The sequence below is a fragment of the Ictidomys tridecemlineatus genome, chromosome 7, assembly GCF_052094955.1.
Source record: "Ictidomys tridecemlineatus isolate mIctTri1 chromosome 7, mIctTri1.hap1, whole genome shotgun sequence".
In the NCBI taxonomy this organism is placed as follows: Eukaryota; Metazoa; Chordata; class Mammalia; order Rodentia; family Sciuridae; genus Ictidomys; species Ictidomys tridecemlineatus.
Window position 1 is genome coordinate 167,279,214 of NC_135483.1, and position 23,757 is coordinate 167,302,970.

A 23,757-nucleotide genomic window follows, 5' to 3' on the forward strand; every position below is an offset into this window, starting at 1 on the left:
TAGAAATATGGTGCTAATTCAGTGCCTCATGTTAGCATATGGGTTTGTTTACTTCATAAATATTTTCTTATTTTTGAAAATTATTTTTATACCTGTTACATAGACTACTAGATTGATTCAGAGGTGTCTTGTTCCTCTTATTAGCTGCATGTATACATGTTTTTCATTTGACATGTTTGAACTAAAATTTCAAACATAATAATCGCTCATATGCAAATGTATTTCAGTCCAGTTAATTCCTAAGTTCATTTTTTAATAATAGCTTAATAAGGAAGTGTCTCTTTTTTAGCACTCAGGTGTTTTCTTATACTTAATATTATAAAACATTGGATTTTGATGCTCCAAAATCCAATGTGTTGTAATATTTTATTCAGTATTAACTTGTGACAAATTGTTTAAGTTCTCTATACTGAGAAGAATATATTACTTGTTTTGACCAGGTTATGGAACAGATGTTGAAATGCACAAATGTTTATGAACGTAGTAAACAACGTATTCGACTTAGAGAAGTTGGATACTCAGGATTGGGACTCCTCCTTAATGAAGCATCAATTAATACTTCTCTCATTAAAAACCTTACCAATCAGATCATAAATACAGGTATGACTAAGGCTAATAATACTAATACATTTAAGAAACAGTTTTTCCTGAAAGACTTTTTTTACTTCTTTTCTAAGATTGCTTTTTAAATTAATCTGTTGTTTGATTCAGCAGGGCCTTTTCTAGCTACTTAAGTCTCTACAATTTTGTTGTTATAGACTCCCCAGAGCATATAGCATATTGCCTTACTTTGTAAATATGTATTGACTGAGAGATCAAACTAATAACTGGGTCCTTATAAAAGAAAAGGACATTAGAGAAAAGTATATACAAAATATTCTTTTTCTTGCTGGTTGCAGTGGTGCATGCCTGTAATCCCAGTGACTGGGAGGCTGAGGCTGGAGGGTCACAAGTTCAAAGTCAGCCTCAGCAAAGGAGTAAAGCCCTAAGCAACTTAGTGAGACCCTGTCTCAAGATACAAAATAAAAAGGGAGGGGATGTAGCTCAATGGTGAAATGCCCCTGGGTTCAATCCACACACAAAAAAGGTTTTTAAAAGCAAAATGAAAATTAATTTCAGGTGTTCTTTTTTTTTGTTGGTTTTCTTTTTAGGTATACATGACACTAGGGTTTTTTTGGCTTTTTTTTTTTTTTAGTATTTTATAGACAGTAGGGTTTTTTTTTTTAGTATTTTATAGTTATTTTGTCCATTCTCACTACTTACTTACATTTTTTCTTACATTTTGTTATGCATAAAATAAACATTTTAAAATTTTTTATTAGTTCTAATAAATTATACATGATAGCAGAAAGCTTTTTAATTCATTGTACATAAATGGAAAACAACTTTTTATTTCTCTGGTTGTACATTATGTAGAGTCTCCCCACATGTGCAATTTACACATACCTAGGGTAATGATGTTCTTAGTAGAAGATATTTTGACATATTAAACATACATGGTATATCTTATTCTAATTAGGATCCCCTTCTTGTGGTTTTACATGATGTAGAGTTTCACTGGTGCTGTATTCGCATATGAATATAGTAAAGTTATGTTAAATTCATTCTACTGTTTTTCCTGTTCCCATCACCCCTCCCTTCCTTCATTCCCTTTCTCCAATCCAGTGAACTTCTATTCTCCCCTTACCTCCCATTGTCTGCTAGCATCTGCATATCAGAACATTTGGCCTTTGGATTCATAATTAGCTTATTTCACTTAGCATGATCGTCTCCAGATCCATCCATTTACTGGCAAGTCATAAAGTCATTCTTTTTTTAGGGCTGAGTAATAGTCCACTGTGTATATATACTACATTTTCTTTATTCATTCATCTGTTGAAGTGCACCTAGGTTGGTTCCATAGCTTAGCTGTTGTGAATTGAGCTTCTATAAACATTGATGTGGCTGTGTTGTTGTAGTATGGGTATATGCTGAGCAGTGGGATAACTGGATCAAACAGTGTTCCACTCCAGTTTTCTGAGGAATCTCCAAACTGCTTTCCAAAGGGGTTGCACCAAATTTGCAGTACCAACAGCAATGAGTAGTGTACCTTTTTTTTGCTACATCCTAGCCAACACTTATTGTTACTTGTATTTTTAATATTTGCCATTTTGACTAGAGATGAAATCTCAGTGGTTTTAATGTAAATTTATCTAAAAAAACCACATTCCCAGTCATTGCTAGAAATGTTGAATGTTTTTTCATATACTTGTTAACCATTCGTATTTCTTTTTCTATTAAGTGTCTATTGAGTTTCTTTGCTCACTTATTGATTGGGTTATTTGTTTTTTGGTGTTAAGTTTTTTTTATTTCTTTATATATCCTGAAGATTTATGCTCTAGATGAGGTAAGATTGTACTCCAGAGCTATAGTAACAAAAAATAGCATGATGTTATCATGAAAGCAGACATGAAAACCAATGGAACAGAATAGAAGACACAGAGACAAACCCACATAAATAGTTATCTCTATTAGACAAAGGCGTTATAAGCATTGTCAAAAACATAAGCTCTTCAACAAATGTTGCTGGGACAACTGGAAATCCATATGTAGCAAAGTGAAATTGAACCCCTATCTCTCATCCTGCAAAAAACTCCACTCAAAGTGGATCAAAGACTTAGACATTAGATCAGAAACTCTATATCTAATAGAAGATAGACCTAATACTCCATCATGTTGGCTTAAGAACTGACTTCCTCAATGAGACTCCTAAAGTGCAAGAAGTAAAATCAAGAATCAATAAGTGGGCTAGTATTAAGCTAAAAAGCAATCAGGAGGGGCTGGGGTTGTCACTTAGTGGTAGAGTGCTTGCCTGGCACAGGTGAGGCTCTGGGTTCAATCCTTAGCACCACATAAAAATAAAGGCATTGTTGCTTTTGGTACCAAGGATTGAACCCAGGGCCACTTAACCACTGAGCCACATCCCCAGTCCTTTTTTATATTTTATTTAGAAACAGGATCTCACTGAGTTGCTTATAGCCTTTCTAAGTTGCTCAGGCTGGCTTTGAACTTGAGATCGTCCTGCCTCAGCCTCCCCAGCCACTGGGATTATAGGTGTGCACCACTGCGCCAGGCCAGATATCTTTTTTATATTTTAATTTTTTGTAATAAACTTTTTTCAGTACTTACTACAAACTTGAATTTATGCCCAGTGCTGGGGAAGGGAGTTGAGTTCGAGATAAGTTTCTTTGTCTTATGATTTACAATTTCATTGATAAGACATGTCTGTAAGAAGATAAAAATAGTATTAGAGCCATTCAGTATGGACAGTGTTTTCATGTTCAGGCAATTAAGAAAGGAACAGTAATTAATGGTTGACTCAGGAGGGTGTCAAACATCTAAAACTTGGTTTTTTATTTTTGTTATTTTCTGGTAAAATTTGAATGTCTATAATTCTTTTTTGAGACTGTTACTTTAATATTTGTACAAATAATACCTACAGCTTTTTCTTTGACTGTCCAAGAAACTTAATTTTGTTTTTTCCCCCACCATAGATCCTGTTACTAATTTCAAAGATCTGTTATCTGTCGTTCATATATCTCACAGGACATATGTAAATGTCAGAGTGGTCCTCTGCAGAAAGGTTCGTAAACTTTCAAGATCTGTTTTAACAGTAACATCACCATACTGTGAAAAACTTTGGCATTGTGCATTTTGCAATAGATGAGAATTTTAATTTCACTAATTTTACAAATGATATTATTTTGTAAATATACAATTTCCTTCTTAAAGTGTATTAACTTCATGTGATCATAAGTAATCAGTATGAAAATTTGTTTTTTTAGTTATAGAGGACTTCTGGAAATATTTCCTTTTCAGAGTCAAAAATTCATTATCAGAGAAGAGATTTAACAAGAACCTTCAATGATTGTGATGATTTTTAATTTATATACCATATTTTAGCATTTCTAAATCTTTTCAACATTGCAGAAGTATTTTTGTTGTTGTTTATAAGTGTTTCAACAATGATTGTCTTGAGTACACATTTAACCTTTAGAGGTAGATATTGGGGGCTGGGGTTGTGGCTCAGTGGTAGAGCACTTGCCTAGCATGTGTGAGGCACTTGAGTTTGATTCTCAGCACCACATATAAATAAATAAAATAAAGATCCATTGACAACTAAAAAAATTTTTTAAAAAATTAAAAAAGAGGTAGTTATCTTGTTCATCTCTTTCTGATTATAATCTTTTCTCCCCTCCACTGGTAACCCCTAACCAGTCTACTATTTGCTTTCTAATTATTATCTCCCAATTATGTGATAGTACTTTTTCTGTAGTTTTAACAAATGTATATATAGAAATGGATATCTTGTCTTTTTGTTTTGTTTTGTTTTACTTATTTATTTTTTATGTTGTACTGAGGATCAAACTCAGTGCCTCACGTATGCAAGGCAAGCACTCTGCCACTGAGCCACAACCCTAGCCCCAAATTTTGTCTTTTTTTTTAAAAAAATATTTCATTTAGTTGTAGATAGATGCAATACCTTTATTTTATGTATTTATTTTTATGTGGTGCTGAGGATTGAACCCAGTGTTTCACATGTGCTAGGCAAGCACTCTACTACTGAGCTACAGCCCTAGCCCTGGATATCTTTTCTTTAATAACTGTGTAGTTTTTCATTGTATGGTTCTTCTGTAGACTATCATATCTTTCCTTATTGATATTTAAGGTGTTTCTTGTTTTTCCATGTTATAAACTGATGTTAAGAACATCTTTTTTATGTCTCTTTGCTTATTTGTAGTATTACATCTTAGGACATTCTCCATGGAACAGAATTGTTGTGTCATAGAGTATTCATATTTTATATTTTGATGGATTTCTACCCTATTGTCCTTCAAAACAACCTTACCACTTCCATTTCTACAGTGTGTGATGGTGACTCTTTCCCTTTATGTTCAATCCTAAGAATTTGAAATGTTTCATGTAAATTGGTTCTTTTCTTTCAGGATGTGATTAGATAAAAACAACTCTCAGTATAGCTTGGCTTATATCTATTATATATATGTAAAATAGAAGTCATATTTTATGAAGTCTTTGAAGTTATAAAATCATGAAAAGTTTTTTTGCTAAGCAAAGCTTAATCTTAAAACATTTGTATTCTATAGTAGAATAATGGTAACTTGATGACTGATGATATTAGTGAAAAGAGAAACTTCCCATGTAATGTGACTCATTGTTTTCTCTATCAACATATATTGGAACTTTTTTTTTTTTTTTTTTGGTGGCACTATGGGTGAACCCAGGGGCACTTTACTGCTAAGCTATACTTCCAGCCTTCTTAATTTTTACTTTAAGTCAGGGTCTTGCTAAGTTGCTCAGACTAATCTTCAATTTGTGATTCCCCTCACTGAGCCTTCTGAGATGCTGGAATGTCCAGAGTATGTCACCACACCAAGATATTACTATTAATATTAAAATTTCTTTCAACATTATTCATATCCTACTGTGAAACTTGTCAAAATTAAAACTTCTGTTAAGAAAGATACTCAATCCTCTTTTCATCTATATAGAAGTTTATTGACTTTGTGATAAAAATGCCTTAAAGATCGTCACTGAATTTCTGGCTGTTTTTTTTTTAAGAACTTATTTTCATTCAAAAAAATTAAAATCAGTTAGATGGTAGAGATTATGCATATTGCTATGCCAGTGTGTACTGTTTAATCTCAACTAATGTCAGCTAACACATCCGTCTTGTTGGAATTAAGTTTTTGGAATTAATGTTTAGTTTTTGTTTCATTTGTGTAATGTACTAACTGGAAAAAAAAAGTTTTCTCAGAAGCAATCACTTAGGGAAAAAAAAGAAAGTGAGATGAGAAAACGTCATTCTTGGTATACACAGGTTCTGCAACAGAACCTGTGTGTCCTATTCACTCCCATAAATCCTAAGCCTAAAAGTGTACTGTAACATTGTAGTAGTCAATAATATTTGCTGAACACATGTAGTAGGCTCATGGAAAATATTTTGTTGAGAATATGACTTTATTTTTATATTTTACTTATACCATCATCCTATTTATACTTTCTCTCTGAACAAGTCAGACTAGTAACAGGTATATTTTGGCATGTGGAGGATCATTTTAGTTTTCCTTTTTTATCTTTCACAAATGTTTTAGTACATCTCTACTTTGTACATGATTAATTGGATCTACAATGTCAGTTCTCTAAATAGTTTACAATCTGATTAAAAACATAATCTTTGAAAGTATATCCTTCTGCATTTTCCCATTAAATTACAATGTCATTAAAATAACTGAAAAGAGACTTTTTGATAAAAAGTACTGTTCTTTTTGAAGAATTTTGTTTCTTAATTTCTTTGCAGATTTTACAGATTTTGCAGTCCCAGCCAGATGCAGCACATCAGATATCACAACAAGTGGGTTGGCAAGACACCCTAGTTAGACTTCTTTTAAAAGAAAATTTTGAAAATGGAAATTCTCTTCATAAGCACAGCAGGGCTGTTTTAATGAAAGAAAATAAAAATATGTCAACTGATGATATTAAGAGGAACTTCAATGAAAAGACAGATGAGGAAAAACTCAACTCTTTTGCCTCAGCTAGTGTGTCTTCAGATCAGTGGAGTTTGGAGGATAGACACTCTCTAGATTCAAATGCACCATTGTTTCAAGAAGATAGTTCTGTGGGAGAATTGTCTTTCAAGTCAGAGAATCAGGAAGAATTCTGGCATGGTAACCCTTCACATTTGAGTTTAGATCTCACTGGAGTTGATTCATGTGAACTGAGTGATAGTGGAAATCAAATGCCGGATAGCCTACCTAGCACGCCATCCCCAATAGAGTCTACTAAATCATTTTCTGTTCAGTCTGACAAAGAGAGTAGCATCACAAGTGATAATGGCTTTAGTGACGACTTCTCTTTACTTGAAAGCCAAGAGGTAAAATTCCTTATTTTTCCAAATGGTGTTTTTATTTTCATATGTCATTTATATACTTGTAATTCTTAGCATTGTGTTATCAATTATTAGCAATTTCATATTATGTTCATTTTATAAGTCTCATGATTTAAGGTTTAGAAGTCTGGAAGTCACTAGATTGTGTATTTCTTTTTGTGGTGCTGGGAATCATACTCAGGGCCTCCTGCATGCTAAGCAAGCACTCTACCACTGAGCTGCATCCCCAATCCTATGTCTTAAGAACAAAGCTGTGTCTATACAACTTGAATCTCCAGGGACTACTGAAGTTCCAGGTTCAAGGCATTTTTTTTTTTTTATTGTTGGTCGTTCAAAACATTACACAGTTCTTAATACATCATCTTTCACAGTTTGATTCAAGTGGGTTATGAACTCCCAACTTTACCCCGTATACAGATTGCTGTATCACATCAGTTACCCTTCCATTGATTGACATATTGCTTTTCTAGTGTCTGATGTATTCTGCTGTCAGTCCTATTCTCTACTATCCCCCCTCCCCTCCCCTCCCCTCCCCTTTTCTCTCTCTACCCCTTCTACTGTAAATCATTTCTTCCATTTGTATTATCTTGTCTTACCCCTCCTTTCCTCTTATATATCATTCTCACTCCCTTTCCCTCCCACTTCTCATCCCTGTTTAATGTAAATCTTCTTCTCAAGCTCTTCGTCCCTACCCTGTCCTTGTTTACTCCCCTTATATCAAAGGGGTCATTTGGTATTTGTTTTTTAACGATTGACTAGCTTCACTTAGCATAATCTGCTCTAATGCCATCCATTTCCCTCCAAATTCTATGATTTTGTCGTTTCTTAATGCAGAGTAATACTCCATTGTGTATAAATGCCACATTTTTTTTATCCATTCATCTATTGAAGGGCATCTAGGTTGGTTCCACAATCTTGCTATCGTGAATTGTGCTGCTATGAACATCGATGCAGCAGTGTCCCTGTAGCATGCTCTTTTTAAGTCTTTAGGGAATAGACCGAGAAGGGGAATAGCTGGGTCAAATGGTGGTTCCATTCCCAGCTTTCCAAGAAATCTCCATACTGCTTTCCAAATTGGCTGCACCAATTTGCAGTCCCACCAGCAATGAACAAGAGTGCCCTTTTCCCCACATCCTCTCCAGCACTTAAAAACATGTTACACAATTTGTCAGTATATGTAATGATGCTTATGAAGTGCTGTAACATTTTCTTTCTCCAGTAATTTAATATTACTTTATCATTTTTATAGAGATGTGAGGAGGAGCTTCTTCAGTTGGTAACAGATATTTTAAGTTATGTATTGTGTAAGGGACTAGAAAAGTCTGATGATGATACTTGGACTGAACGGGGACAAGTATTTTCAGCACTAACTAAACCAGGAATATCCAATGAGCTACTTCGACCATCAGATGAAATAAAACTAATGTAAGCATTCAGTTAGTTTATTTTTTTATTTTAACCCTCCTTTAGTAGTAGATATGAGTCTAAAATAACATCAGTTATTAAACACTCAGTATTCATTATTCAATATTCATAGGGGGGGAAAGGAAGAAACCATATTCAATTTCCTTTCCTATCTTTTACCATTCTTGTAGAATCTAGAGAGAAATACAAAACTAACTAATGTGAGAATACTTAAATCTTTTGTAGATTGAGTTTTAAATGATTTTACTTTTTTTGTTTAAATTGTTTTCTGTAGAATCTCAGGACTTGATGCGTTTAAAATGGGCTTGTCCAAATTTAAATGTTTGCATGCTAAAGAACAAAGTAGTGTTTTCATAAAAATTTCTCTGAAATATTTAGTGTTCCTTGTAGATGACAGGACTGTGTAGCAATAGCACACTAGGAAGAGTTTCCTCTTTGTTTTTCTTAGATCCTCTCTAAGACATAATAAAGCTTTCTTCCCTAACTTTCCCAAAATCTAGTTGTTATAGAAACTATTTTAAATATCTTATAGAGACTGGAATGTGAAATTATTTTGTTGGCCTTTTTATAGACAAGCAAAATAGGTAACTGACTTTTAATATTAAGTGTATTAAAGGCAGATACTCCAAACATTAAAAAGTTCCTTCTTTATTGTTAAATTACATCTACAGGAATATCCAATGAATTACTCTGATCATCAGATGAAATAAAACGAACGTAATGTTACAATGTTTTCTTAAAAAATATTTTTAATTGTATATGGACACATTACGTTTATTTTATATATTTATTTTTATGTGGTACTGAGGATCTAACCCAGTGCCTCACCCATGCAAGGCAAGTGCTCCACCACTCAGCTACAACCCCAGCCCCTTACAATGGTTTTAAGAGGACTTTGTTTTACATTTAGTTTACTACAGAAGATGTTAGAGTGGGCAGTCACAGAAAACAGAGAAACAAAAACGAATTCAGTAACTGCTGAAAATGCCTTCCGACTCATGATGATCATACAGGACTTTCTGCAGTCAGAGGGACTAGTTAACTCAAGCATGTGGACTGAGAAGGTTGGTAATAGTTCTTTGAAATTATATTTTGGGTAGTTAAGGATTATTCAAAGAAAGAAATTTTTCATCTCCTCTTTTTAGAGCATTAAATGCAGTAAGCAGGGACTATATATGATGAACTGTAACAGATTTTGTTAAATATTACTAGTATGATTATTTTGGCTTTTATCAGATGTATATTGGACTGGTTTTCAAATATTTATGATTTGTGTTAGTGTTTAGAAAAACACACTATCAGTAAATTAAAAACTGAATGCTTTTATTTTTCAAATTTTCTTTTATCATAGCTTTTAGAGGATATCATGCTGCTCTTTGACTCTCTGTCAGTCTGGTATTCTCAGAATCCAGTGTGGGTAAAGCTCTCTCAAATTCAGATTCAGATGCTTCTGGAATTCATTGGAAGGGGCAGTTTGCAGGTTTGTCAATTCTTTTATATTATTTTCTATACTTGGATGTGGTATAGTTATTTCTGTAACACTAAATGATAATGCATTTTCAGTACTCTGTTTTATTAGTTCAAAAAATATTCATAAATTCATTTGAAATTTCAATTTTGTGAGATCGGAAAGGAGCTTGAAATGTAGTTAATTGATTATTTCTTCCTCCTATTTATGACTCCATTTAATTTTAAGGTTTCCTTTTATAGGATTTACTCATAGCTTATATTAAAAGTATTGTTCATATCATCTACATTTAGTGTAGCTTGCAAGGTCCTAGACAGTCTGCATTGATTATGTTTACATATATATGTATATATTACACACACAGTTTAGTGCTTACATTTTTAAAATTTTTGTTTGTTTGTTTTTAGTTGTAGATGGACACAGTATTATTTATTTGTTTATTTATTTTTATGTGGTGCTAAGGATTGAACCCAGTGCCTCACACATGCGAGACAAGTACTCAACCACTGAGCTACAACCCTAACCCTAGGGCTTTCATTTTTAAGAAAATTATTTTTTATATTGGTCTTTTCATGCTATTTTGCTAATCCACAATTTTACATTGTATTTCATATTTTTTACACTCACCAAACACCAAATACCTAATGCGCTAATCAACGTGGTAGATTTTAGAAGTAAACAGAAGCTAAATATATTCATAAAGAATATTTAAAGTTTACAAGGTTGGAAAAGTTCTATGTGAATTTTAGTCTGTCATGTTTTTCTGTTTACATTGGGTGCTTATGAGACATGAGTTGGATTCATCATAAGTATCCCATAGCTTTTGTATTTGTGTTCAGGGTGGGTCTGGTTTCTAATGCTGTTGATAAACTAGGATTTGCTAAAAACAGAGAAAAGTTACAATTCTGACATAAGGTTGCCCTATTTTTACCATAATCTGCCTGGTGTAGTGGTGCACACCTGTAATCCAATCAACTAGTGAGTTAGATCTTAAGGATTACGAGTTTGAGGTTAGCTTCAGCAACTTAAAAAAAGCCTGTCTCAAAATAAAATGGATAGAAGGCCTCTGGTTTTGATCCCAGTACCAAGGAAAAAGAGACCACTATCTGATAATTATATTTTTTAGTGAATTCTTCCTTCTGCTCATAAGTATAACACATGCTTATTGGAGAATAAACACAACAGCATAAAGAGGAAAAAACTAAATTATTCAACATTCCATACCTTAAGAAAAAACACTATTAATGTTATAGTATATATTTCCTTCCTATTGTATAGTTTTCTATGAATATCTTATATTACCAAAATTGTCATTTATTTGGGTATTTTGAGTTTTTTTCTTTCTCTTACTATTATATAAACTAATACTTCTCTGTTAGTTTATTAAATAGTTTATCCCCCCTCTTCTTCATGAAAGTATCATATTCACTATAGAATTTCATTGTTTGGCAGAAAAACTAAACAGGAAAATGGGTATTAAGACACATGATGGTGGGGCTGGGTTGTGGCTCAATGGTAGTATGCTTGCCTAGCATGTGTGAGGCCCTGGGTTTGATCCTCAGCATCACATTAAAATACATAAAAAAATAAAGATATTGTGACCAACTACAACTAAAAAATAAATATTAAAAAAAGACACATGATGGTAAAAGTTTGAATTGTACAGTTTTAAAGTACTATTTGAAAGTACACAAACTAAGAACGTTAAAAAATAATTTGTTCTTTGTCCATTAATCCTACTGATAACTATATCCTATGATAATCTAACTACTGCAATCCTTATACACTTTTATATTCATCATAGTATCTTTTTTTTTCTTCCACCAGAAATAGAACAAGGATAGTTTTTTTGGCCTTTTTATTAATATTAGCCTAATGATTGTCCAAGCAGTTGCAGCTAACATGCAAGGTACTTATTTATTTTAGATATTAGAACTATTTTTTTGTTGTTGTTTTACATGTAGTTAGTTACCTTTGGTGTTTTTTTATTTGATGGCATTACCCTGGGCAAAATGTCTGTTTCTGTAGTTCACCATTAAATATCCAGTGCCTTCTCTTCCTAGGAGCTCTATAAATACTTGTTCAATAAGCAAACAAGTATAGCACTTACAGATGAGGCTAATCCTATCTATCAGTAGTTAGTTATCTCAAATATTTCTCAATAGCCTGCTGTTTAATTTTACTCTTTCAGATATAAAAGTACAATTATGTGAGGCTGTGCATTTTAATGAATAGGACCAAAATATAAGTGTTATGAGATTTTGTATAAAAACCAAGATTTCCCAGCTTATCTCCAAAGTAGGATTATGTGGCTATTCATTTAGATACAGAATATAGTCTCTAGTTAGATTCCCTGTTTTTTCAGTTTTTTTTTGTTGTTGTTGTTTTTGTTTTTGTTTTTTTAAGCTCAGTGATTCTCATACTTGGCTGCACATGAAATCACCTAGAGGAGCTTTTTAAAAATACCTATGTAAGGCATCACCCATAGTAATTCATTCAGTATTTTTTGTAATTTCTCAGGTGACACTAATGTGCTTTATAATGTTGGCCAGAGGAACATGTATGTATGTGGTATGTGTATATCCAAAATTAAGGCCAAGGAAATTATCTGCTACTTATTCAAAGTACCTTAATACTTTTAAATAAATGTATAAATGTAGAGCTGTTGAGTGCCATGATATTCATTTAAAAGCAAAGCACTTGATATTCAACTTTTTATGTGTACAGTATTTTTAAAAGCACTTGATAAAAAAAGTTATTGTTAATACTAAATATTAATATCTAGCAAATACTGATCTAATACTGAATATTAACATATGTTTCCTGAATGTAGGGATTTTATCACTTATTTTATATTCTTTTATGTATTTATATATATATATATATATATTCATATTGGAATTAAGTTTCTTTAGATTCAAAGACTAAATTGAGGATGGGGGATATGAGGAGGGTAGTGGAGCTTCACTTTTGTAGTAGAGAAGTTAAAGCTTTGAACCGTCTTAGAAATTATTTCTTCCAGTGCTATTTGCTTTGTTAATATTTGCATGGAAATACTGCCTGTAGTCTCTTATTACCTTGGCCTGCAACGATCTGTTGGTACTAATATGAATAAGACTAGCTTTTGGCACAAAAACAATCTTGAAGTGCTGATTCTCAAAATTTCTTATTTTCTTTTGTTCTTCTTTACATTGGAGATAATAATTGAAAATTAGGTTATGGAGTTAAGGGAAAAGGAGGCACAGTTATGTAATTTTTCCTGCTTTGAAATCTTAGATCTTAGAATTAAGAATTCCATAGTTTAGATGAGTTTAAGCCTTCAGTCAGAACTCTGGTTCCACCATTTGCCATTCTTACCGCACTGCTCTTAAGTTTGTCTTAAGCTGGCTTCCCTTTTGAACACAAAATGGCTGTCAATAACAATTGGGCATGTATGCTACCTCATTCATAACCTGAGAAAGACAGTACTTCCTGCAGTCTTTGTTGGTAAGAGAGTTCTCCATGAGTGTCTTGTGTTTCAGCATATCATGTGAGTAGAGGCTCTGGCTGTCCATATAAACTTCTTTTTGAGAATGTTTGCATAGTGAACAACTGTGGAAATTTGAGTTCATGTTTCTTTGTAGAGCAAAAGGCAGGTTTGTTTACTGCCTGATATAATACAGGTAATCTCTCTCTCCATAGCAAAGATCAGATAAGCTGGCAGCCCAGTTTAAAAGATTCAAGTTCCTTGAGCTTGATGCTCCTCTCCAAACTACCACTACTCTATGTGCAGTTATCATCTAGTCTTTTTTGTGTCTCATGATGGGGATTGTGATTTCAGGAACCGTCCAAATGCTGATACTATCCTTATTACTATTGCTGGAGATATTTGTCCGTAAATAAGAATCTTTATTTTGTATGTTAACATCTATGAAAATGTAGCAGGACTAGTTGTTAGCTTAGAAGTAAGATAATATCTTAGATCTCACAATTTTTTGACAGTTATTATATAAAAGTTCTGCACTTGCAGAGTGAGGTAGAAACTTTACTCTCACTAAATGTCTACTTTAGTCTGTCCTTTCTTATCTAACCTGTTTTCTTCCAGGTTTGTGCAATGGCATCAGCTAAGCTAAATACCCTTCTTCAAACCAAAGTGATTGAAAATCAGGATGAAGCATGTTACATTTTAGGGAAGCTGGAAAATGTTCTCAGTCAGTCAATCAAGGAACAGACTGAAATCTACTCATTTCTGATTCCCCTTGTCCGAACTCTGGTTTCCAAAATTTATGAACTTCTCTTCATGAATTTGCACCTGCCTTCTTTACCTTTTACCAATGGTAGTTCCTCATTTTTTGAAGATTTTCAAGAATATTGCAGTTCAAATGAATGGCAAGTTTACATTGAAAAATATGTAAGTTTTCTCTTTTTTGAGCAAGATTGCTTTATTGATTTATCAGTTTTACAGAATGTGTACAAATTCTGTATGTTTTTTTTAAATAAGATTATACCTTATATGAAGCAGTATGAAGCTCATACATTTTATGATGGTCATGAGAACATGGCACTTTACTGGAAGAATTGTTATGAAGCCCTAATGGTAAATATGCATAAACGAGACCGGGAAGGAGGAGAAAGCAAGCTCAAGTTTCAGGTAAAATTTATTAAATGTTTGTTATGGATTGGATATGAAGTGTCCCTGAAAAGCTCCTGTTAATGCAGGAATGTTCTGAGGTAAATGATTATGAGAGCTGTGACCTAATCAGTCCATCCCACTTTGAATGGAGTGACGGGATGGTGACTAAGTAGGTGGGGCCTGACTGGTTTAATTGGGTCATTATGGGTGTGCCCTGGAAGTGGGCCTCTACACTCACTGCAGCCCTTCTCCCTCCTTTCTCTGTTTCCTGACTCTGTCATGAGCTGAGCAGCTTTCTTCCACTGGGCCCTTCCCTTGTGATGTGCTACCTCACCTCAAGCCCAGAGTAACAAAGGCTATCTTGTGAACTGAGACCTCTAAAACCATGAACCCCAAATAAACTTTTCCTCCTCTCAGAGATTCTTGTTGGGTGTTTTTGTCACAGTGACCATAAAGCTAAAACAATGTTTTAATGTTTAGTTTTCTGTGTTTATTCTAAGCATTTAATATGCACACGAGAGTAATATCAAATCTGAAATTTGAAAACAAGTAATAGCCTGTTTGTCTTTACCAGTAAAACTGATAAAATTTCTAGCCAGAAGCAAAAAAAAAAAAATTATTTCAGAATTGGAAGAAAAACAGCTAGTCAATAATAATTGAAATAATAGTGAAACATTCTGTATATAATGATCTTGTAGAAAATCTTTTAAATTGAAAGTCCTCAGTAGATACTAGAGGAGGCAGGGTGCACATCAGGGCTTAGTGGGCTATTTAAAGCATTGTATATATTTATATTAAAAAATTAAGTTTGTACCTTAAGAAACTAAAAAAAGAAAAAGGGAAGTATTTTAAACCTGTAACAAGCAGAGATAAGACACTAACAAAGAACAGAAATCCATGAAATTTAAAAGAGAAAAGCAATAGAGAAAAACAATGAAACCAAAATCTAACTTTTAAAATTAATAGTAAAGCCAGGTGCAGTGGCTCACAAATGTTATCCCAGAGATTCAAAAGTCTGAGGCAGGCAGATCGAAAGTTTGAAGCCAGCCTCAGCAATGCAACTTAGGCTCTGTTTCAAAATAAAAATTTAAAACACCTAGAGGTATAGTTCAGTGGTGGTGTACCCATAGGTTAAATACCCAGCATCACAAAACAAAACAATACCCCCTATTAAAAGAACCAGTAAAACTGATAAAATTTCTAGCCAGAAGCAAAAAAAAAAAAAAAATTATATCAGGAATTAAAAATGCATTATTATCACTGATTCCACTGATGTTAATATGTTAAAATGGGACTGCTGCAAACTGCTCTATGTCCATAAGTTTGACAACTTGGATTAATGAATTTCTTGACAGATACAGAATTTAGAACTTATTTAAAAATAAGTAGAGAGTTAGCATAGTTAAAGAAATCAAATATAGTTAAATCTTTCACAAGGGAAAATACTGGGCCATTTGTCTCAATGATAAATTCTTTTTTCTTTTTAATTTTATTTAGTTTTTGACCTAATTAGTTATACATGGCAGTAGAATGCATTTTGACATGATGCATATCATACATAAATGGAGTATAACTTCTCATTCTTGCACATGATGTAGAGTTGCACAGGTCATGTAATCATATATGTATATAGGGTAATAGTGTCTAATGGCAATTTTTAATTTAATGGAGATATTATACAAATTCCTTATAGTCTCTTCTGCAAATTGAAGAGCAAGAATACTTGCTAACTCATTTTATGAGGACAATGTTGCTGTTATTTTGAAAACATGCAAAAACAGGACAAGAAAATTACAGACCAGTAACCCTCAGGAACATAAGTGTAAACCGAATCCAGCTGTACACATAACATCACAACAAAGTGGAGATTATTCTGGTAATGTAAGGCTGGTTCAGTATTTGTAAATCAATCAATATAGGTGACCACATTAATAGGCAGGTCAAGAAAAACTAAATTATATCAGTTGCAGAAAAAGCTCAACAAAATTTAACATCCACTTATGAGGGGTTGTGGCTCAGTGGTAGAGCGCTTGCCTAGCACATGTAAGGCACCACATAAAAAAATAAATAAATAAAATAAAGGTATTTTGTCTATTATAACTAAAATAATTATTTTAAAAAGCAAGGAATAGTGAAGAACTATCTCAATCTCTAAAAAAATTCTACAGCTAGCTTCATATTTCGAGATGAAAAATTGAGGGCTTTCCCTTCACATAGGGAACCTAGGTAGTAATAATGTCCACTCTTCTTACATGTAGTCACTATTTTAGAAAAGATTATAAAAGGCACTCACATAAAACTGTTTACCAAAACAACTATTTGCAGATAGCATGGTTCTCTATGTAGAAAATCCCAAGGAATCTGTTTTTTTTAAACAAATGAGTTTAGCAAGATTATAGGATATAAAATCAGAATATGAAACTTACTCATATTCCCATTTATGAGAAATGAACAATTAGAAACAGAATTTTTTTAAAGAATACTATTTACAATAGCTTTGAAAGAATAAAATACTTAGGTGTCAATGTAAGAAACTAGATTTAATGCAGTACTTTTTAAAATGTTAGAAAGTTTCTCTGTGCTTAAAGACAGTTTCTAAAATTTGAAAAGACATAGGAATTTTGGAAAAGAAGAAAAAATTAGGGGACTGATGCTACTATTTTAAGATGTATTTTAAGTTCACTGATCAAAACAGTGTGATATTGACACAAGAATACACACATAAACCCATAGAATAAATAGAAAAATATAGAAATCGAGACATATATAGGTTTATGTAAAATTTGAGAAAGTTGTAACAGGAATACAGTGGAGAATGAACATTCTTTTCAACAAATGATCCTGGAACAATTAGATATCTGTAGTTTTTGTTGTGTTATTTTTTTCATTTTTCATAGAAACACCAGACTTTCACTTCATATTATAACTCCAATGGATTATACAGTTAAATGTGAAATCAATAAGATCATACCTGACAAGCTTCATAAATTATTGTAGAAGGAGCCACAGAAAAAGAATAAGTGTGACCTAGAGTTATAGAGTTCCTATATAAAACACCAAAGACATACCACATAAGAGACAAATATTTATGAACTAAGCTTAATCAAAATTAAAAACTTTTGTTGTTGTAAGATGCTATTAAAGAGCAAGTAAACAGTCCATGTACTAGGAGAAAATATTTGCAAATAAATTATGGACAAAGGATTTATGTCCAGAGTAAAAATAAAGAATCCACAAAATTACCTATAAAAAATACAATTAATAAATTGACAAAATAATTTAAAATTACTCTTCAACAAAGAAGAAATATAAATATCAAATGAATGAAAAGATGTTTAAATCAATATGTGTTGTAATAGCTACAATTAAACATACAAATAACACCAAGTGTAAAAACCTATGTAACTCATTTTTCAAGAGTAATTATGAGCTGGCTGATATGTTACATTCCTGTACTCTTAGTGACTTTGGAGGCTGAGGCAGGAGGATTGCAAGTTTAAGGCCAGCCTGGGCAACTTAGTAAGACCCTGTCTTTAAATTTAAAAAATAAAATAAAAATTTAAAAAGGGCTGGGTATGTAGTTCATTGGTAGAGTATCCTTGGGTTCAATCCCCACTACCTCAAACAAATAAATAAAAAGATTAACTATGAAAAAGACGAGGGAATGGTATCAATTAATTTCTGAAATGAAAAAAGAGCGTTTGTATGATATTTTTGCTAGGTTGTCAGCTTTATTTTCCCTTCAGTACTATTTGTTTTAATCAGTTGTCTGTTACTGTGACAGAACACCTGAGATAAAGATGAAAGGGTTATTTTGGCTCATTGTTTTAGTAGTTTCAGTCCATGATCTCTTAACACTGTTACTTTGCCTGTAGGGACATGGAGGAGGACATTTGTTCACCTCCTAGCAGCCAGGAAGCAAAAAAGAGAGAAGAAGGGGCTGAGACTCTGGCATTCCCTTCAAGAGCACTCACCCAGTGGCCTAAGTTCCTTCTACCAGGCACCACATCTTAAAGGTCCCATCACCTTCCCAATAGTGCCACCACCTGGCTACCATGCCTTTATCACATGACCTTTGAGGGCATTTAGGATCCCAACCATAGTGTTTTTTTGACACTATGTATTTCATGTGCCTCAAGTGTGTCGTAGCCAATAATTATAACTGAATGTAGCTTTAGAAGGTATAAGAAAAAGAATTGTTTACTGATATTGGGATATCCCTGGTACATTTCATTCATTCATACATACAAATTATTTTTTCTTTTTAAATATTTTTAGTTGTAGATGGACAAATACCTTTATTTTATTTATTTATTTATATGTGGTGCTGAGGATCAAACCTAGTGCCTCACACATGCTAGGCAAGTACTCTACTACTGAGCTACAACCCTGTCCCCTACAAATTATTTCTTTAAATATTAAGGGGAGGGGTTGTGGCTCAATGGGAGAGTACTTGCCTAGCATGTGTGAGGTACTGGGTTCAATTTTCAGCACCACATATAAATATATGAATAAAATAAAGATCCATCAACATCTAAAAAAAAAAAAATTAAGGTCTTTCCCACTGATGATCTTCATGCCAATAGCTCTAACACGTATGCTATGGGTTGACCTTTGCTCCAAAGCTCCCTCTGCGCTATTGCTACCTGCTGTCCAAGTAGCTGGGTGTAGCCTTGGGGGCACTTGCTAGTTCAGATGCACAGAGGATTCTGAGTCATAGCTGTGGCTGCTTGGAAGGCCGCAGTATCTAGAGCAAACTGAACACATCGTCTACTACAGGTACAAAGATGGGGATCCAGCCAACAGCAGCACTCTATGTTAAGCATAAAAGTTTGCTTTGAGAAGAGTTGGTTGGTTAAGGTAGCATAGGATGCATTGAAAAATAAAGAAATGTATAATCAAAAAACTGATGATATAAATAAATAGGAAAATTTTTGCATTGTTTTTACTGCCTTGAAAAGAGTAATATTTTCCAATCCATTTTTCTTTCTTTCTCACCCATTATCTATTTGAGAGTTTGAATATCTGACTTATGGTACCAGCTTTCATACATAATAGCTGGATAATCCTGGAAGCAAAACTTGTAATCCCTCTAGCTCCAGTTTCCATATCTATAAAACAAGGAGTTTGGACCAGATTAATGCCCCATTTTTTCTGGTTATAAAAGTAAAATATATTGATAAGAAATGTTGAAAATTTAAAAAAGAAAATGAAAGAATTCATAATACGACTTAGTTGCTATCTTTTTAATATTTTGGAGTACTATTTTGTGATCTTTTTTCCCCTTTTGTGGCTGGTATGTGTGTTTAAACAGAGAAGTGACCTTGTTCTATATGAGATCTTTTATTCTTCTTACTCATTATTACCATTTCCTTATATCATAATATTATTCCTAATTTTCTTATTACCAAATGAAAATTATCATTCCATAAAATAAGTATAAAAATATTTGTAATTTCATCACTGTTAACATTTTGGTTTGTATCTTTCCTGTATTTTTATGTGTCTTATGTTTGCACATCCTCCTCTGTACTTTGTCATCTCTAGGTTACTTATAATACCTAATACAATGTAAATGTTATTTCAGCAGTTGTTATACTTTTGTGTTGTTTAGGGGGTAATGACAAGAAGAAATATGTACATGTTTGATATGGATGCATTTGTTTTCCTAAATATTTTTAATCCATGTTTGGTTGAATCTATGGAAACAGAACCCATAGAAAAAAAGGACTGTATTTATCTTCCTGTACCATTATATGACTACATAGTATTCTATTGTATGAGATATTTATTTCCCATTGTTGAACCTTATTTTCCCTTTTTACATTATTTTTATTTAGTATTGAACATTTGTATAGTTATGTTTTTGTGTTTTCCCTAAGATAGGTAGAAATAATAGTATGTAGTACTTATCATAAATAATGTTAAATTGCCCTGACAGATGTTCTACCATTTTATATTCTCATCAACATTTCCCCTATAATTTTACCTTTAGTTTTCTACAAACACCTATTAGGAATATCCATATGTGCTTTAACTTTAAAACTCTGATGAAATTGATGTGTGATTTTCATGGAGCTATCCTGACTTCCTCAATTTTCTCAGAAATGATCTGTATTAAAATTTGATAGTATTATAGCCCAGATCATTGATTTTCTACATATCAAGTAACAGTTACATTAACAATATATTAATAATAGCTGCAATTTATTGAGGAAGATTTATTTTTCTGGCATTTATTAAGCACTTTAGATCTTCATTTTTCTCATGATAGTTATGGTCAACCTCCTTTAACAGATTAGGACATTTTCCCCCAGAAAATTAGTTAGGACAAAATAAAGATTGAGGTAAGAAAATTTGGGACTGGGGTTGTGGCTCAGAGGAAAAGCACTCACCTAGCATGCATGAGGCTTTGGATTCAATCCTCAGCACCACATAAAAATAAAATAAGGATATTGTGTCCACCTACAACTAAAAATAAATGTTGTTTTTCTTTAAGAAAAGAGAATTAGCTTAGAGTAGTAACTAAAATTTATACTCAGATCTAACTCCAGGGCTTATATTTTTAACTGTGTACTGCTATACTGCCTAAATGTTTGTTCTTTAACTGTTCGTTTTAATGTAATTCAGTATTGATTTGCTTGAAACAAATTAATGCTGTATTATAGATCCTAATAGATGAGTGTCATCTTGTGATAAACTGTTTTACCACTTATCTCTTAGAAAACTATAAAAATTTTAAATTCAGGGTTTAAAGATACATTTTAGTAGAAATTTTTATCAGTCTTTTTTACCCTGAAAACTAGCAAGGATGCTGTTCAGAGAGTTACTAACAAATGACTTTTCTCATTATGAAAGACTTACCTATTGTCTTTGGGATTGACTTTTGGGCCATTGGAATGTGATTATAATTCTTGCATCTCCTTCCTTATAAATAAAAAGATATCAAAGGAAAACTATTTCACCTAATAGTAGAAGGTTAATTAACCTAATTTTAAAAATCCCTTGTTGACACACTTTCCATGTTTGAAGTTCTTTACATGTTTATTGCTAGAAGTTTTTAAGTTAAAAAAATAAATGTATGATAGCTAGAATTATCATATTTCATCGAAGAATATTATTATAATGGAATAATAAAAACATGTTGGTCACCAACTTCTTTCTCATATTATGTGATTTCTTTTTAAAATATTTTTAGTTGTTGATGTACCTTTATTTTTTATTTATTTATATGTGGTGCTGAGGATCGAACCCAGTGCCTCACACATGCTAAGAAAGTGCTCTGCCACTGAGCCACAACCCCACCCATATTATGTGATTTTATTGGTCAAGTTGACAATATTGTAAATTGTGATTCAAAGCGCTTTTTTATTGCTATTCTTCTAGGAGTTTTTCGTGGAACCATTTAATCGAAAAACACGCCAGGAGAACTTGCGGTATAATAATATGCTTAAACAACTGAGCAGTCAACAGTTAGCCTGTCTTAGACACTGGAAGGCAGTGCGACTCTATCTTACGTGTGAAAGGGGACCTTGGGCTGAAAGGTAGGATTATAAAATGTATTAATTTTCATTCCAATTTGTATGTTTTTTTAAAAAAACTTATTTTGTGAATTAGGTTTGGAATGATTAGAGGTTTGTGTATATGTTTTTGTTGTTATGCAGTTATTTATCTTCCTTTATCCTGTGATAAAAGCTGTATTACAGGACATTCAATTCAGTGTTGAGCGAGTTTACTTCTATCTTTCTGACTACCTTTTTGAGCTAGGGTTAATGGTGCTATGTGTTTACAGTTTATTTTGTTGATCTAAGTCACTTCTGTTTTACTGTGTTATCATTTTTGCAGTGCTTTTTTAAATGTGGTAAAATACATTTAAAATAAATTTACCATTTGAAAATATACAATTTGGTGACATTAAATTTATTTATAATGTTGAGCAATCATCACCACTGTCTTGCTTTAGAATGTTTTCATCACTCTTAAAAGGAAACTTGACACCTATCCTTGACAACTACCAGCCTTCTTTTTATCTTTATTTGCTTCTTCCAAAAATTTCATGTAAATGGAATTATACAATATGTGGTCTTTTGTGTCCTTTTTTCACTTAACATAATGTCTTTCTTTATATCACAGCATATAACAGTACTTTTTTTCTTTTATGGCCAAATAATATTTCATTGTATGGATATACCACCCTTTAATTATCTATTCATTGGTCAATGGGTATTTGGCTGTTTCCCACTTTGGAGGTCTTATAATTAGTACTACCAGAATAATTGTTTAAAAGTGTTTTTAATCCTTTTGGGTATATACCCTACAAGGGGAATTTCTGGATCATACAATTCTGTGATTAAATTACTAAGAAATTGCCAAATAGTTTTCCACATCAGCTGTATCATTTTATGTTCCTACTGGCAATGTATGAGGGTTCCAGTTTCTCCACATCCTAATCAATACTTGTCATTTTCTGATTTTTTTTATGGCTCTCCTAGTGGGTGTGAAATGTTATGATTTTGCTTTCCCTTTTCCTAGTGATCTTGAGCATCTTTCTTGTACTTTTTGGCCAATTATATATATTCTTTGAAGAAATTCTACTAGATTGTTAAGCTCATTTTTAAAATTAGGTTATTTAATTTTTTGGTGATTTGTCAGTATTTCATTTATATATTCATTTATATTTTTATTTACATATATATTTTTGCAAGAACTGGGGATTCAACCCTCGGGGATGTTCTAACATGAAGCAACATCCCAGGTCCCCTGTTTCTGTTATTTTTTTACTTTAAGACAAAGTCTCGTTAAGTTTCCCAGGCTATCCTCAAAATTTCGTTCCTTCTTCCTCAGCCTCTTGTGTATCTAGGATTATAGGTGTGTACCACCATGTCCCGCTCTGTATACATAGACTTAATAACAGATTCTTTTTTTTTTTTAGTTGTATATGGACCTTTATTTTATTTTTTTTGTATGTGTTGCTGAGAATCAAACCTGGTGCCTCATACATGCTAGGCAAGTACTCTTCCACTCAGTTACAATCTCAACCCTTAATAACAGATTTTTATCAGATTATTCATAAATATGTAGATTATTTTTTCACATTTTTGATAGTGATCTTTGTTTAAAAAATGTGTTTTAGTAGTTGTAGATGGACAGCATGCCTTTATTTTATTTATTTTGATGTGGTGCTGAGGTTCGAACCCAGTGCCTCAGTCATGCAAGGCAAGCACTCTGCTACTGAGCTATAGCCCCAGCCCCTTGATAGTGGTCTTTGATGTACAAAAATTAATTTTGATGAAGTCCAAATTATCT

General features: G+C 32.7%; 1 protein-coding gene across 10 annotated transcripts in view; it reads left to right on the top strand.

Annotated features, from left to right (window-relative positions):
* The window catches only part of Nbeal1 (neurobeachin like 1), a 185,907-nt gene that overhangs the window by 99,651 nt on the left and 62,499 nt on the right, over positions 1-23,757 (top strand). For all 10 annotated transcript variants that reach the window (XR_013424260.1, XM_040294730.2, XM_021735694.3 and 7 more), the window contains 9 exons: positions 441-600; positions 3,534-3,622; positions 6,359-6,931; positions 8,196-8,371; positions 9,282-9,435; positions 9,723-9,851; positions 13,924-14,229; positions 14,320-14,469; positions 21,838-21,995. Coding sequence is in view for 9 of the 10 variants with exons in the window: in XM_040294730.2 (XP_040150664.2) it covers positions 441-600; positions 3,534-3,622; positions 6,359-6,931; positions 8,196-8,371; positions 9,282-9,435; positions 9,723-9,851; positions 13,924-14,229; positions 14,320-14,469; positions 21,838-21,995 (1,895 nt within the window). In the remaining variant the exon portion in view is untranslated. The remainder of the gene's footprint in view (positions 1-440; positions 601-3,533; positions 3,623-6,358; positions 6,932-8,195; positions 8,372-9,281; positions 9,436-9,722; positions 9,852-13,923; positions 14,230-14,319; positions 14,470-21,837; positions 21,996-23,757) is intronic.